At 38.2% G+C, this 16019-nt stretch overlaps 1 protein-coding gene across 4 annotated transcripts in view; it reads left to right on the top strand.

Moving 5' to 3' along the window:
• Nucleotides 1–16019, top strand: part of GRM1 (glutamate metabotropic receptor 1) — a 411742-nt gene that overhangs the window by 386619 nt on the left and 9104 nt on the right. Inside the window, exon 10 of one of the 4 annotated variants that reach the window (XM_082405452.1) lies at nucleotides 8686–8770. The exons of the other annotated variants lie outside the window; for them this stretch is intronic. Coding sequence (XP_082261578.1) covers nucleotides 8686–8746 — 61 coding nt within the window. The 3' untranslated portion in view covers nucleotides 8747–8770. The remainder of the gene's footprint in view (nucleotides 1–8685; nucleotides 8771–16019) is intronic. 4 annotated transcript variants of the gene reach the window in all.

Genomic DNA, 16019 nt, shown 5'->3' with positions numbered 1-16019 from the left:
TTTTATGTAACAAGTTGTATTTTTTTTTTCTAATTTTGAGCTTTTACTTTCTCATGAATAAAGATGCCTGTATGTGAGAATAAACATTGAAAATATACATACAGTAAAATGCTTATTTATAGTATAAAGACTAAATTTACTACAAAATTTTGAATTAAGACTTCAGTACATACAAAATATTAGTACAACTTCCCAAATTCTGTAATTTATATTTGATATTTCTCCTTAGTAGCTCCTCATATATTTTAATATATATTTAGAATTTTTACTTTAATATTTTTTCAGCAAAAAATAATATATTCACAACTCTCATATAATACCTTAGTTTATTGGGGTAAAGCTAAAAGGAGAGGGAATTTTACTTCTGAATTATATATTATAAATTTCTTTTTGTAATAACAGTTACTGCTTATTTTTCATATTTTAAAAAATGATAAATATTAATTGTGGGGAATTTGGAAAATATAGGAAAACACAAAACAGTTAATAAAAATTATCTACAATTCTACCAATACACAGAGAAAACCCACCATTAACATATTTATGTATAGTCTAGTTTTTGCACACACAAATACATATACACATTATTTTTACTATTTTATTTTTTTAATGTAAATTTTGCTGGAGATTTTATGACAGTCAATATTGAGTATGAGAATTAATTTAGGAATTAGTAACAAAAATAATAAGTGCTTTTGATATTCCTGCAATTACCAAAGTGATAAAGAAGCTCAGTACTATTTCTGTATTATTTTCATATTAGGAATATTTCTTCATTCTGTTTTGTTTATTCAATCACTTGTTCAACATTTACTGTAAATAGATGACCATATGTCTCTTTGTATGCCCAGGAAAGTCCCAGTTTATGCCTTTTGTCATGACATAATTTTTAAGAGCACTTCCTTCACTCTTAAAAGTAATCAGTTTGCATGAGAAATTACATGGTTTCCTTTTATTTCCAAGAATTGGGGTAGGTAAAAGGGGGATAAACTAGCACGCAATGGTAAATCAGCCATGGATCCTGCCCTCCAGAAACTATGACTTGCCTACTGTTGAAGATAAGAATTAACTTATATAATAAGAAGTGAAAAAGATCACAGGAGAGATGCAAAGTGTAATATACATTGCAGTGTGGTCAAGAACTTGATAAACATTTTAGAATTCCTGAAGGAAATATGTGCAAAATGTCGTGAAGAATAAGAATAGGTTTAGAAAACAGGTATGAAAGACAAAAGCTATCTTTTTTTTCAGCATCAGGGAGCTGTTGAAGTGACAGGGATTAGTGAGAACTAAAATATCAGAAACAGGAGAACTGAGAAGTGAGCAGATGATCTGCAGATGCTTTTCCCTGGAGGCATCTGCCAATTCCAGGCTCTGGCAAAAGGACGAGTATCCAGACTTGGCCCAAGCAGAGTGTCAGTGGAGGGAGGAGAGAAGACAGAAGAGATCTTGTAGTCACTGGAGGCTGAAGTGATAAAATAAAAGGCATGAGAGGCTTCAATACATGTCCAGCTTCTCCCTCAAAACATCTGCTGATGTTTGCAGTTGGCTGGATCAGAAAGGTTAAAAGATAAGCCAAACACCTCTGACATGGAGAGTCTATTTTCATGGAGCCTTTCAATGCTGAGGAGACAGACTAGAAAACACTTTTAGCAATCACCTGAAGCTGCACTGACAAGATTGGAGACTCAAAGTTCTCAGACACCTGATACAGGGTCCCTGTTAAGACACGTGCCTAATTCTGAAGTTGTGTGGGGTGGGGGACCAAAAATCTAAACTAAAAATCTTCAAAAAGCCAGCCAGAATATCCCACAGTCTCTCAATGCTGAGGAGATAAAGACCCACCAAGTGAGCTGTACTAGTGCACAGCCAGATGCTCTGTTAAAAGTCTTGAAACGATATACCCTACAGTAGACTGACTCCTATACAAACTGCAAAACAACTTTGCTCAGCTCAGTTTCTGACTGAATTGAGTTGATCTTTCCCATTCTACTTAGCAGAAAAAGTGGTGAAGTAACTCTGGTAGAGATAACCTAGAACCTCTAGAACCTCTACAGAATCTTATTTTATATATTTATAATGTCTTATCTGATATAAAATGTGTTTAGGCATGGAAGAGTTAGAACCATATAACAACAAAACAAAAACAAAAACAAGGGAAACAGACAATAGAAACAGACCCACAGGTGATACACTGATCACTGTTGCTAGATGTTAGAAAACTGAATCATCATTCTGAGCATTGACAAAGAAAAGACTCATCCATTTGGCTTGTGTTTTCTGTTTGAACTTTATCTGAGAGGAATTAAATAGCTGATAAGAATAAGTTCTTCTTTTAAAAAGAAATCTAGTCGACAAATACAGAAGGGATGATAGAATGATAATAACATCATTTATTAGTTTTGTAATACAATAATTGATCTATATAATGTCATCAATTACTGCTAAAACCATTAGATGAAAGATTGATGGGGAGTTTTATAATGTGTACATCAGGCTGACAACATCTGAACCCACTGATCAATCTTAATATGACTAATAGAAAACACAATTTATGTGCTTCTTTGTGTGGTATAACAGAAAGAAAACTCTGTCTCCAACAAACTATTCTCCCCATACAATTAATCATGAAGCTGATCAAGACTTCAGATCTAACTATCAAATCATAGGAAACATAAGTAACAGAGAAACATGTTAAATGACACTACAGGGACTCAATCTGTAAAATCTATAATCTGGATGTTTCTTCAACAAATAAATAGCAAGCAAAAAGGAGGAGGGAACATCTACAGATTAAAAAAGATTTGTAAGACTCATCAACAAAATACAATGTGCAGCTCTTATTGGGATGATGTGAAAATCAAGAGTAAAATAAATATACATGAGACAATCAGGGAAATTCAAATATCATCTATTTAATATCAAATATTTAATATCAAATATTAAGGAATCACTATTAATGTATTTTAAGTGTGACAATATTTTTTCCTTTTATTATAAAAATGTGTACCTATATTGTAGAAATATATACGAAATTCTTTATGGATGGAATGACAATGTTTTAGATTTGCTTTAAAATAAATAAATGGCAGGTATAGATGAAATAAGATTCACAAATATATTGATTATCATTGAAGCTGGATAATAGGGATATGGGGGTTCATTTTAGCATTGTTTCCATGTTTATATATTTAAAATAATTTTCATAACAGTTTTAAAGATGTCTGAAAAATGAACTGAATTGGAAAGAATAGTAGGAATTCTCACATACCAGTGTAAATTCTGCAAGCATTTTGTAGAGCAATTTAGCAATACATAAGAAAGACAAATGTGCATTCACCACAATCCATCAATTCTGCTTCTTCGTCCACACCATAGAAAAGCTATCTCATATGTGTGCAAAGAGATATAACCAAGAATGTTTACTGCAGTATTGCTTAAAATAGCAGTACGTAGGAAACAACCTAAATGGCCATCAGTAGGAGAATTGATTATATTCTTGATAGTGTGGTATTTATTCAATTTAGTTTAAGTGAATGAACTAGAGCTATATCTATTAACATAATACTATGCAAAAGGGCAAATTGCTGAATGGAAATATAGTGTGACGCTATGGATCTGAAATCTAATAACATGCTAAACACTACCACATATTATTTATTAACACATATGACTACACATGTAAAAGTATTAGCATATGCCAAGTGATGATATATACCAAATTTTCTCTTGAAAAGGAGAGGATTAGTATTAAGAATAATATACAGAGGGCTTCAAACATATCCCTAATGTTTTCTGAAGGAAAGGAAACTTAATAAGACAAAATGTTAATATTTGACAAATCTGTGATGGTAATTGAATTGAATTTTATTAAATTGTTCTCTATAGCATCTCTCTTAGAAATCTTTACAATTAAGGATTTGAAAATAGAGAAATATTTCACACTGCATTGTGTTTATATAAAGAGCCTTACTGTACTATGTTAGATGTGCATGTATTAAAAGGAAGAGTGGAACAATTACCATTTACAGCGGGCCTATATATACAGTCAGAGCTCCATTTTCCACTCTGATGAATGAATGTTGAGAAATTAATACTTAAATTCAGATAATAGAAAGAATGCATTTGGCTTTGGAAAGCAATCAGAGGCACAAATTATCCTATTTATTTATAACAACAGAAAAGATAGATATCTTCTGCTAAAATGGTCTTGAGTGGTTGCCGTCAGTCTTTATGGTTACTTTGGACAGCTGCCACAGTGTTTCCATGGTGACCATCTGGAATTGTATAGACCATTTTATCTCTGCTAAAAGTCTCACCTCCAAACCTGTCATAGACATGCAACTTCAGATACAGACAGCTAACCTGACTGTACCTAGCTTTTACCCACTCCTGACATATCCACTCAATGTCTCTAATGTTGCTGGCAAAAAAAAAAAAAAAAAAATTGCAAGAGAGAAAACTATTTTCTAATTTCTTAGTTTTCTTAGAAAACTATTTTCTTAATTTCTAGTAGAAAATAGTTTTCTCCTAGAAGTTATTGAAATTCTTGAATAAGGAAGTGGTTAAAATCCATGAGTAAAATGAAGTTGGAGATACTATGAATTAGTCTAACCTAAATACACACTGAGATTTAAAATATCAGTCTTTTGTCTGTGTCTTTGCTCCTCTAATAGAGTTGTCTTAAGCTGGGATAGCATTTTGCTATTTGGAAGCATTTTTACATGTACTATTTCAACAATCCTTCTTTATGGATGAAAAACTGAGTCTGAAATAGGCAAATACTCAGTTGGAGAGTAGCTGGTCTCCTGAATCCTTGTCCCGTGAGCTTATTGCTACACTATAAGGAGTAAAACTTGTCTGTAACAACTTCTCAAGTTCACATAAAGAATCATTCTTAGCATAGAAACCAATGTAGGGGTGACTAGCTGTAAAGCAAATAACACACAAAAGCAGTCATATGGCACCAAGTACACTCAAAGACAGATAGTCTCTTATAAAAAGAAAGGTTATTTGGACAATGGGAATAGATGGGAGAAGGTATGCATACACCAAGAAGGGACTTGAAAGAAAGAAAGGGGGGGGGAGGGAGGGAGGGAGGAAAGAAGGGAGGGAGGAGAAAGGAAGGAAGGAAGGAAGGGAAGGAAGGGGGAAAGAGAAGAAAGAAAAGAAAAAAAAGCTTTGCATTTTCAGAAGAAATTGAAGATGAATCTTTCTAACTAAACTTCTGGGGTTTCATTAAATCCACAGTTTCTGCCAAAAGATTCAGCACAGATTTGGGACTTATATTTGACAAGCCCACATATGCTGCATTTTCCCTCCAAGCTTTTACTCTGGCTTGCGGACTGTGGGGTTGGTTGAATAAGTGGTTCTACAGTTATGAAAAATACCCCAAAGTCCAGCTCCTTCTCTCAGATTTTATGCAGTTGATAAAATGGCCACTCTGGAATCAGATTTTTCAGGTCTTGACCTGTAACCTTTAATAATCCTCTTCTTTCATAAAAGTAACATCTGTATGCAAAGGTCATTTGCATCTCACTTCAACACAAATCAGAGACTAAAGAAATGGAACCATGAAGGAGATGCTGTAATATTTTCAACTATTTCAATCAATAGTTAAAGGTGGCTTTGGGATTGCTTGGAGTTACTATGTGAAATTTGGCTGTCAATATGGTTGAAACCCCCAAAGCAACCACAGAACTGTCCATAACTGCAAGAGTATTTCCAAGTCAGCTACAGAGGCCACAGAGCTTGCTGCCCCAGTCCCCAGGAGCCGCAAGTGCTGAGTTGTCCCTCATGCCACACTGTGTGCACCTATGCTAACGTCAGCAGTCAAGTCTCTAAGCTGTCAAGACGTTTCCCCATGGCTTTTATCATCCCTCAGCCGTACATTCCAGCAGACAGGACCAGCTGTATCAATTGCATGGCCCAGTGCAAAATGAAAACCCGTAGCCCCTGGCTGAAAACATAGAGGGAAAAATGTTAAAGGTACTAAAATATAAAGCCTTTTCCTTTCTTCTACTGTCTCTCTGTAGACCTGTCATTTTGGTTTCTCATTTGCCATGTGACGCTGTACTCCCTCGCGGGGGGTATTTGACGAGCAAGCACAGACCCTGCCAGGCGCAGCAGCTTGCCACCCAGTGACTCCGCATACACGCTCAGGCCGCCAGGTTCCCCTCCAGCCAGTCACTGGGTAGATGCCACGGAGAAACTGAACCAGGCGTCTCCCCTTTCCAGGTGCCTCCTGCCCCAGCCCATGGTAGACCGGCAGCCCTCAAGGGTGTCGCAACAACGGTACAGGGGCTGGCAAGGTACATGCATGGAGGACGAGCGAGAGACTCGCCCCCGCTGTGGTCCTCACCACATGCGCCACGGACCTGCCAGCTCAAGGAGGAGTTGGCCACGGCCATCGGCTGCCTTGAGACGTTATTGGGCACGTGCACCTGATCCTGATCTGATCTTCCCACACCCGTTCCCACAGTCCCCTGGCAGGAGAGGAGGGTGGCAGTGATCATTGGGCAGGGGTGGGTAGTGGGAGGCTGGATGGGCTCTGGTCCCCAAGGGGGGGTGGGGGTGGGGTGCAAGGAACAAGAAACTGAAAACCTGTCCTGAGAGGCAGGATCATTCTTGAGGTGAGGCTCTAAACTCGCAGTACGTGCTCCGCTTCCATGTGGAACATCACTTACAAAACACAAATTAAGTGATAAAATGATTACGAATATCAAAAGGATGACCACACAGCACTAAACCCTGAATACAGGGCCCTTCTGATGAGGGACCCACCATGTGTCTGTATTGGTCACGGGGACAGGAAGCCAGCCCTGCCAGGGTCCTGGCTTCCCAGCGCCCCTGGACCAGGCCACATACAGACATTATCTAAAGGCGAATTGATCGGAGGATTCAAGGGGATGCAGGCAGTTTAGCAAGGCAAAGCCAAATGCTTTGAGTGTATTTTCTGCCTTCTTTCATGAGAAATGAAGTTGCTTTAACATTAGTTTACAGGTGAAATGCCCTTTTCTACCAGTAACTTCATTATACATTCAAACATCATATTTTTATTCCTGGGCATCTACTACTAATGTTTTCATTGTTTTCATGATCTTTGTAATTTCAGGTGGGCATATTAAATGTCATATTACTTTGCCTCATTCAGTAACAAACATCATCTCTTTGTCTAATTTTCTTAAGTAAATTGATTATTGTAGTGGTAATAAAATTATACCAAGGTGTTTCAAGTTCTTATCTCTGGATGAGGATTTCAGATTGTTCTGGGTAGATCATGTACTTTCAAATGGTTTATTGAATGGTCCAAACTTGATGGAAATATACATATTGATCAATTTTATTTTTTCTCCTTCACCTTCAACTGTGCTATGAAAAATCTTTTTTCTCACCTTCTGCATTCGTACTAGATTCCTTACTTTCAGGTATTAAAAAGATATTCCACTGTATTCTTGTTTCAAACCTCAAACTCACATCTCTCCTTCCCAGAACAATGTCAGGCTTCAGCCTGAAAGACTTGGACTGGGAAGGGACATGGTCTGCTCCTGAAATATCTCTGCCTCTTTCCTCTTCTGAATTTCCCTTTTTCTGCTTGCTTTGATGGGAAGAAGAGATAGGAGAGTTGACAAAGTTCTTTGACTTGCCTGGAGCTGTTGTGGTCCTCTTCTGATTAACACTGGATAATTGTCACCAGGATCTTGGGGTCGGTGGCCCAAGGATGATTGACAGAATGTTTGTGAGTTTCTAGAAAGCCCTATAGGGGCTTCATGACTGTCACCTTATCCACACCACTCACAGCACCTGCTGATGGTTCACCTTTAGCATCTTGTTCCTCAAATTCTCTTCTATGATTGGCTGCCCTCTTATGTGGAGCGACACTAAGATGGCTTTATCCCACCACCTAATAAAGTGGGAAACTCATGTGTCCTGAACTTGTGCAAAACCCACGTATCCTCACTCCAACAGATGCTGGAAAGGCCACCTGCACGTGGCCACCCCATCATCCTGGTCATGTCAAGTCAGGGCTCTTCTCCCCTTACCACACACACACTCTGTGCTGTACAAGGAGACATCCAACCAGGGAATGAGATGACCTTCTTCCCTGGTGGGAGGCTTACCCAATCTCTCGCCACTTCCCTTCTTTCCACCACAAGATACATTCCATCTTATGAGGGCCAAGAGAAACATGTGACTTTATGCTAAGTGACAGCACTGCTTTTACAATAACATAATATAGAGTAAAATTATCACTACAAGTCACAGTGTAAGACATAAACCCATAAGCATCCTTTAAGAGGGATGGTGGGTGGGAAGATTCAGGTGGAGTCCGCTGCCTCCAAGAATAAAGGAGAGTGTCAAGAGTGGAGGGAAAAGAAGCAATTTGGAATAGACACATACACACAGCAGAGAAAGCATCTGCCACTTGGAAAGAGATGGTCCCACAAGGTAAAAGAAAGAATGCACTCCACTGATGTGACTTTCAGAATTGGGCCTGGCAGTAAGAAACAGCTGGGCAACACAAGGAAGATCCAGGATGTGAAGGTGCAGGTGACATGGAGAAAGGCTCAGGAGCCCAGCTAGGCCCTACCCCAGCCCTGGCACCGCCCAAGTGGTGTGATCGCCATCTCTATATACGTGTATAACCGCTCACTCACTGGGTATCTTTTTCTTTTCCATCTTCAGGAAGAGGCAGCCAGAATTCTCGCCCACCAGACAGTGTCCGTCGGCACATGTGCAGCTTTGAAAACCCACACACTGCAGTGAATGTGTAAGAGAAGCTGCATGGAAAAAATAGTGGTTTGCCCCTTGCTTTCTCTCTCCTGGGTTTTCCTACTTTCTAACATGGAAACAGATGTGGTGCATGCCATCAAGAATGAGGAACCATTTACGTGCCATGGTTTGCACGACTGCCTTAATTTGATCGTCCATCGTTCTTAAAAGGACACTGTCAAGCTGTTAGTCTTTTTGCTTTTTTATGTTTTGATGCAAGAGGCAACATTTTTTTCCCATTCTAGAGATTCGCTTTTGTTTGTGACTCCCACTCACAAACTTGAAAGTGAATGTTCCCCCTTCACAAATTTGTCAGCTTCTCCTTGGCAAACAGAGCTCTTTCTTTTGTTTTCTTTCTTTGCCTTTTTTTTGCTGCTACACAAATGTTTGATATGATCCTGTCTGCATTAAAGTAAAAGCCATAATTTGAACTTATGGAAGGATTCCATAATGTCAGTTTGACGAGGTGGACACCAGCCTTTGCTGGGTGCCTCCTATGCCCTGGGGAGCACAAAACAAAAGTTCTGTGAGTCCCACAAAAAGTGAGTTTTGCAAAAAAAAAAACCAAAAACCAAAACAAAAAACAAACAAACAAAAAAGGAAAGTAGCTATTTTCCCAGAACTTTAGTGCTTTTATCAGATTTTCTCCATCTGATAAAACCGGTGCATGTTTGGTCCAATTTTTGACCTTTAGGTCTTGACAGTGTCTCTTTAAGTCAACAAAAGAACATAGACCATGTTCAATTCATTGTGCACGGAGTCTGTGGTCATTTTTAGCTGTTCCTTTACAGCCCTTCAAACTCCTGGGAGAGTCAAAGGTACACATTCCTGCAGCAGGAGGGAGCTCACTGACCAGGTGGCTGTGGCTGGAATAGCTCTTCAGATGAGGAGCCCAATTTGTTCAAATGTTTGCTGCTGAACCTGGCTGTGGAGCCTGGTGAATGGCGCCCTAGCGTCTCTTCTCTTCACTCAGTGGAGTGCATTGGGAAGTCGTGTTCTGACATTCCCTGGAAAGGCCCCAATAGAAAGTGTGTGGTCTCAACCAAATCGTACTGACTCTTGGAGGGAAAAATAAGTGGTGGTTGGGAGGACTCTGCACATCTAGATCAGAGCCACTCTAGTCTGCTTGGATGCATTCTCTGTAATTCTCCGAAGTCAAAAAGCATTGAGTGTTTCTTGTACCAAGGGTTGAGTCTGACCAAGAACACAGGAAGGGCATCCTGATTATGACAGCTGCTGGCTGCCTGTCAAAAGGGATTGATGGGACTAGTAGATGTGCTTGTCGTGTCATGACAGCAGGGCCAGAGAGAGAAGAGAGTCACTTAACATTTCATGACTTAAAGGTGAGTGCCTAAAAGCAAAAACAAAGGCTGAAAGTGGGTCCATCATTGGTAGGTGACAAAAAATAATGCAACGGTCAGCAAAGCTAACAGGTTGGTTGTAAAGAAATTTTGAAATAAGATCTACTCAAGCTTTCTGGAGATAGTAAAGGATCAGGAGGAGATTGGTAGCTTCCAAGCTGTGCACCATAGACTAAGACTGACTATTTTTAGCCTTGGTTGTTCCTGCAAAAAAAAAAAAAAGATATGTTCTTTTTGTGACCTTCAGTTTCCACAGCTTTTGTGAACAAGCAAGGCAAAGGGACTAGTGATAGAAATAAAGCTGCCTACTGGATCATTATGGTCTGCCTAGATCTCTCCTGCCTCTGAGGAGTAATCCCTGCAGGGCAATGCAACTGTCCTATATTTCCAGGGGAAATGTGAGGACTCCAAGTATTGTTGAAGAGCATCGAAAGACTTGCTATTAAAATTATAGGTCTGGAAGCATGGAGCATAGAAAAAAATGATAATGCTTGACCTGAACTTTCTTCAAAAGGAACATAATTAGGTTCATCTATACCTCCTGGAGGAATATAATTACACCTGGTATACCTCTGCTAAAACAGTGCTGCCGTACCAACATGATGTCGTAAATAAACTTTGGCACCAGAATCTCTTTCCTCAGCCAGCAATCATTATTAGGTTGAGCCTAAGGCCATTTAAAATGTGCTTAGAAAAAGTTTAGTAGCCATCAGAATTCTACTCTTTAGTTTGAAATAGATTTGTCAATTTTCTCAAGACAGTAGACCCTACACCCGGACACAGTTTATGGGCTCTTACGTACTTTATTGATGAGGTAATTTCATTTGTGGATGTCTTTTTCTTTATTAATTCATTGGAGAAAGCACAAGGCTTAATAAAGGCAAACTGATTTTCTTTATGTTGTCTTTTATCCTGAATCACATAACCTTAGGATATTCAAGGTGATTGAGCTAAAGATTCTGAAAGGAGGACTGTATATTTAGACTTTGTGATATTGTATATTTCAGCAAGCCAAATGGTTTCCTGATTAGCTTATGATGAGGTTAGAATGAAAGAGGAGAGGCATAAAATTCACAGTGCCATTTAAGATTTAAAATCATCAGAAACTACCATGTTCTCATGATATTGAAAAGCGTTTGTCTTCACCAACGCATTCAGAGATTCTCTACCTTACAAGAAGTGGTGATTCAATAAGGTGAGAAATTTTAAATATGTTCAGATAAGCTTCCAAAGATATATAGATATATATATACTGAATATATATCTTCTATATATATATATATATATATATATATATATATATATATATATATACATACATATACAGAATATATACTAAATACGCATATTTTTTCTGGAAAGCTTTCAAGAAGGGAAACTGGAGTCAGTGGGAGTTCTTTGTGTTGAAGACTAACTTGGGCTTTCCTGGGAAAACAGGAGTCTGACTCAAATGGTTTCAAATAGTCCTATGCCTGATGTGCTACAAGAATCACTGTTGAAACTGCGTTCTGGTAGCAGCTTGCTGAAGCAGGTGGAGGTGAGATACCTGGACACGGCGGCTCTGGCATCCCATCTGAAGCGTCTCAGGGCAACACCACCTCCTCCTTGAAGGGCCAAATGTCCCAGTCGTAGCTGCAGGGCCACAGCAGAACTGTCTGCAAGCCTGTGGCTGTAGCTTGTTTACTTGGTGAGCCACTCTCTCCACGCTGTGACCCAATGGCATTTCCTGTTTCCATTTTCATTTTCAAAGAAAACAAATGCTACCCTCCTCAGATTCCAAGGAGCTAGACTTCCCTCCTCTTGGGAAGGTCCTGCCTTGTCTGGGCTCTCCGGATGCCATCCTCACGTCTGTCGTGCAGCTATTAAGCCTAGTGGCAAAGACTTGCATTGGACATGATGGAGACAGGTGTAGTGCAAGCTTCCCCCTCAGGCAGCTTGTGCAGGATGCGTCCCTCCTGATCTCAAACATCCACCCACTGTTATTCCCATTTTAGACATCTCTGGAGCAGAGAGCAGTGTATTCTGCAGATGGAACTAGTACTTACGGAAACAGATAAACCAGACAGGATCACTCTGAATGCCAAAGGTAAACTAATCTGAAAAAAAAAAAAAAGATACACTAATCTGTTTACACCACCCACTTCCAACTATTCTCTAAAGGGCTGTAAATATTGGGTTTTCTGTTTGGGGGGATTGTGATACTTATCTAACGAAAGAAAAACCAAAGCAAGATCCCAAGCCTGCTGGAGCTGGAGCCGCTGCCCTCCTCCTGCTTAGCTCTACAGGACTCTCAGTGTATATCATCCTCCATGTCTCTAGTTCCTCCTAGGCCTCACAGCGATTTCCTCCAATCACTTCAATATCAGTAAATATATTTAGCCACTCGAGGTATTTACTCCAAACACTACTGCATTTGATCTTCAAATATAAGATTGTTCAGTCTGAGTCTTTTGAAGTCAGAGCAAGAAAGGTCGGGTGCTTTGTGACAATTTTGTGGTGTTTCTAAACCAGGTTGCTTTTCCTAAGATTAGGGAACCAAGTAAAATTAAACAATAGAATGAAGAAGCTGATGGCTGAAACACAATGTATTAAAGTTATCCGGGTTTAAATAAAAGTCTTATTTCATAATAATATTGCATCTTTATAATGCATTTATTCCTTTTTGCTGCCCCATATTTTATAAATTTTTCTCTTCTTAATATCACAGCAATGGGTTCCCAACCTTTTCAAATAGGATAATCACTTTTCACGTGAAAATGGTTATTAAACCTTCACCTGAATCTGTGATAGTAATTGTACCTTTATTAGTGGCCACTTCAACACAAAACATGAAAAAAGGCTGCTCAGAACTTAGTTACACTTGTATCTAGAAGTACCATTTATCATAACAGCATGTTGCATTTAAAAATAGCAGCCCATAATCCACAAAAACATAATATTGATTCAGCCTAAAAACAATGCTTTGATGTACATGTAGATTCATGGACCATTCAAGCTGTCTGTGAACCCTAGGTTAAAAATAACTAATCTAGAAAGACCAAAGTTTATACCCTGTGATGCAGTTTCTATGAGATGGTGCCTTTCCTCCACTCTGGTTTTTAGGAAGCAATTTATTTTGTCCTTGAAAAAAAAAGGTTAATCTAATTTTCTTAATCTGATCAAATTCCCTAGGGCATTATAACTGTTTCCTAATTAAACAGCACTTTACAGAAAATCTAGAGCAAGACTCTTAGGGGAAGGAAAGCTGCTAATTTTGACAGCCAGGGTGAAAATCTTCCATCCCAAGAATAAAATTGCTATTGGATTAAATAGAACTAAATTGTGATCATATCTGTCTGCAAGATGATTAATAATGCCTTTTACATGATTTAAAAAGAGGCTCATATAGGACCCCTGGACAAGGCGGAAAACTACCCATGTGAGGGAGCCAGAGAGTGAACTAAGTCCCAGCAATACAAGGTTACCTTTTTTGCTGGCATATTTGGAGACGGCAATGTTTTGTTTGGATATCTAAGCCTAGTGTTGAATTAGGTCAGACTAGCTGTCAAGGGAATTGGTTTTTAAAACACACACACACACACACACACACACACACACACACACACACACCTAAATGACACAAGCAGCCTTTTAGTTTAGTGATTTTCTTAATGAGCATGGAGAGGCAAGCATCTGGAGAAGGAAAAAGTGTTTCCATTGCAATTGAAAGGGATGCAAAGCATTGCAGTTGGAAATTACACTAAAGCATATTTATGCAAGGCAAGAGGCAACTGGGCAGTCTTATACTTTCTGGAAGAGGCATATTAAATGCATAAGGAGAGAAAATGTGTGAGTAGAGTGGGAGATGGAGGAAACTGAAAAAGGTGAAAGTGGGAGGTGAGCTTGCCTGGAATTTCAAACTCAGAAGAGGAGCTGTGGGTTCTGGTCTTGCCTTTGGCTGGTTGACTGCTCTTGCCAGACACCACCGGCTCATTCTTCAGTGTGCTCACCTCAGGAGAGAGTCAGCTATTCTAACAAGAGAGTCTAGAAGTCGATAAGTCAGTAATTTCACATTTATAAGCAGATATACATTCTTAGAGAATATATTAAGATATATTAATATATTAAGATATATTAATATATTATATTATTAGTAGTAATTAAATATAATAAATATATTAAATATTAATAATATAAATATAAATAAAATAATTAAATATATTATTATATTATTATTAATATATTAAGATATATATATTAAGAGAATATATTAAGCATACATTTGAGTGATATAGTATTTTGATATAGTATTTTAGAGATGAGATTTTTCTTAGACAATTAAAAATACAGCATAGGTTATCAGATATATGGAGGAACTGCCTTCTTCCCAAATAATGAGAAAATTTTACCTGTTATATCTATTTTAAAACTTTTATATCCAGAATTTTCTATAATTGATATCAGACTTTCAACACAAATCTGTATTTATTTGACTCACTTCACTTTCAGGATTGTAAAATTTGGAATGTCAAAACACTACCTTCATCATAAATGTGGAACTCACATATAATTTTTGAAGTAGTCATTCTTGTATTTTCAAAATGATTAAATAAACCATTATGTTAACTATTGATCATTTCCTACATTTTTCCAAACCAAAGAATCCGCTATGAAATAGTCTATTTCACATATCCACCTAAGAAAAAAATACTCATTTTCCCTCTTCCTTTTAATGTCAAAAATGTGTCATTATTGTGCTACTTTCTCTGTTGTTTTCATGGACACAAAGAAAAAACAAACTCCTGAAAAAAAATAAAAGAAGAAAAAAATGACTTCCCGATTTAAGTATTAACACTATTGTTATTAATAGTATGCTATGTTAAGGTACCACCATCTGCTTAAAATTATACAGAAAATAAACTGAGTCCGAAAGTAAGACCAGAATTATTAGAACAGACAGAATAGAATTTGTAGTATATGCACCCAGTACGTCTCATTTGTTTTTTCTTCAGAGATATATTCTATTTGGTTGGTTTTATGAGGATCCCATGAAAATGAAAGTTGGTAAGTGTGGAGGATTGCTGCTGCCCTAAGACTTTTCTTCACCAATGCTCAATGAGGAAAAGGCCCCGGAGAAGTCTGGTCTCAGTAACTTCTGCTTTGTCTGAATCTTAATTTTGTCAATTTGCATCAAACTATGTGAGAAGACTAAAGCAGGATACGGGTATTTGTATTTTTCTGGGCCTTCCAGTTCTGTCTCTTTCAAACACACCTCATTAAATGCTGCCAGTGTGAAAATCCCAAACTAGCTGCTATGTGAATTGTGATCCACTGCATGTGTCAGGAATAATACTTTGAAATGAAAAGAAAGCCAAAAGTTAGGAAACTCTTAAGTGAAGCATAGGTCTGGGTTTTTCTGTCATCTCCTTTTTTTCCTCTTCTGCACAGATGCCATGTGCATAATCATGCCACCCCTGTTAACACAGGAAATACCTGCATATCAGAATGGGCAACTGAGAGGATGTATTTTATAACTTCACAGGACAATGAGAGTAGCTTTATACGTGTGTTTTAATTTGTTCCAGGGACTAAGAAGAAAGGGAGGCAATAGCTATGGTCATTATGCTCTGTTGTCCATGTGTAACTAAGATTTTATTTTTAATTTGTTTCCTCCATCAATTTTGGAATCTTTCAAAGGCTTGCACTGAGCAACAATTTTATCATTGCCTTAGAGTGTGTGTGTATGTGTGTGGGTGTGTAATAGCTGTGAAATCATAGACCTAAATGAAAATAGCTGCTTCTACAACAAGCTGGCTCTTCTCCCCTGCAGCTTTTCTCAGGGTCAAAATGTCCTACCTTGTCTTGAGGTGGATGGAACCCCAGGTTGCTTCGGAGGCAACCTGTGGT

This window comes from Balaenoptera borealis (assembly GCF_965194805.1).
Source record: "Balaenoptera borealis genome assembly, chromosome: 9".
Classification (NCBI taxonomy): Eukaryota; Metazoa; Chordata; class Mammalia; order Artiodactyla; family Balaenopteridae; genus Balaenoptera; species Balaenoptera borealis.
Note: the sequence above shows the minus strand (reverse complement) of the source record. Positions and strands in the feature narration are given on the sequence as shown.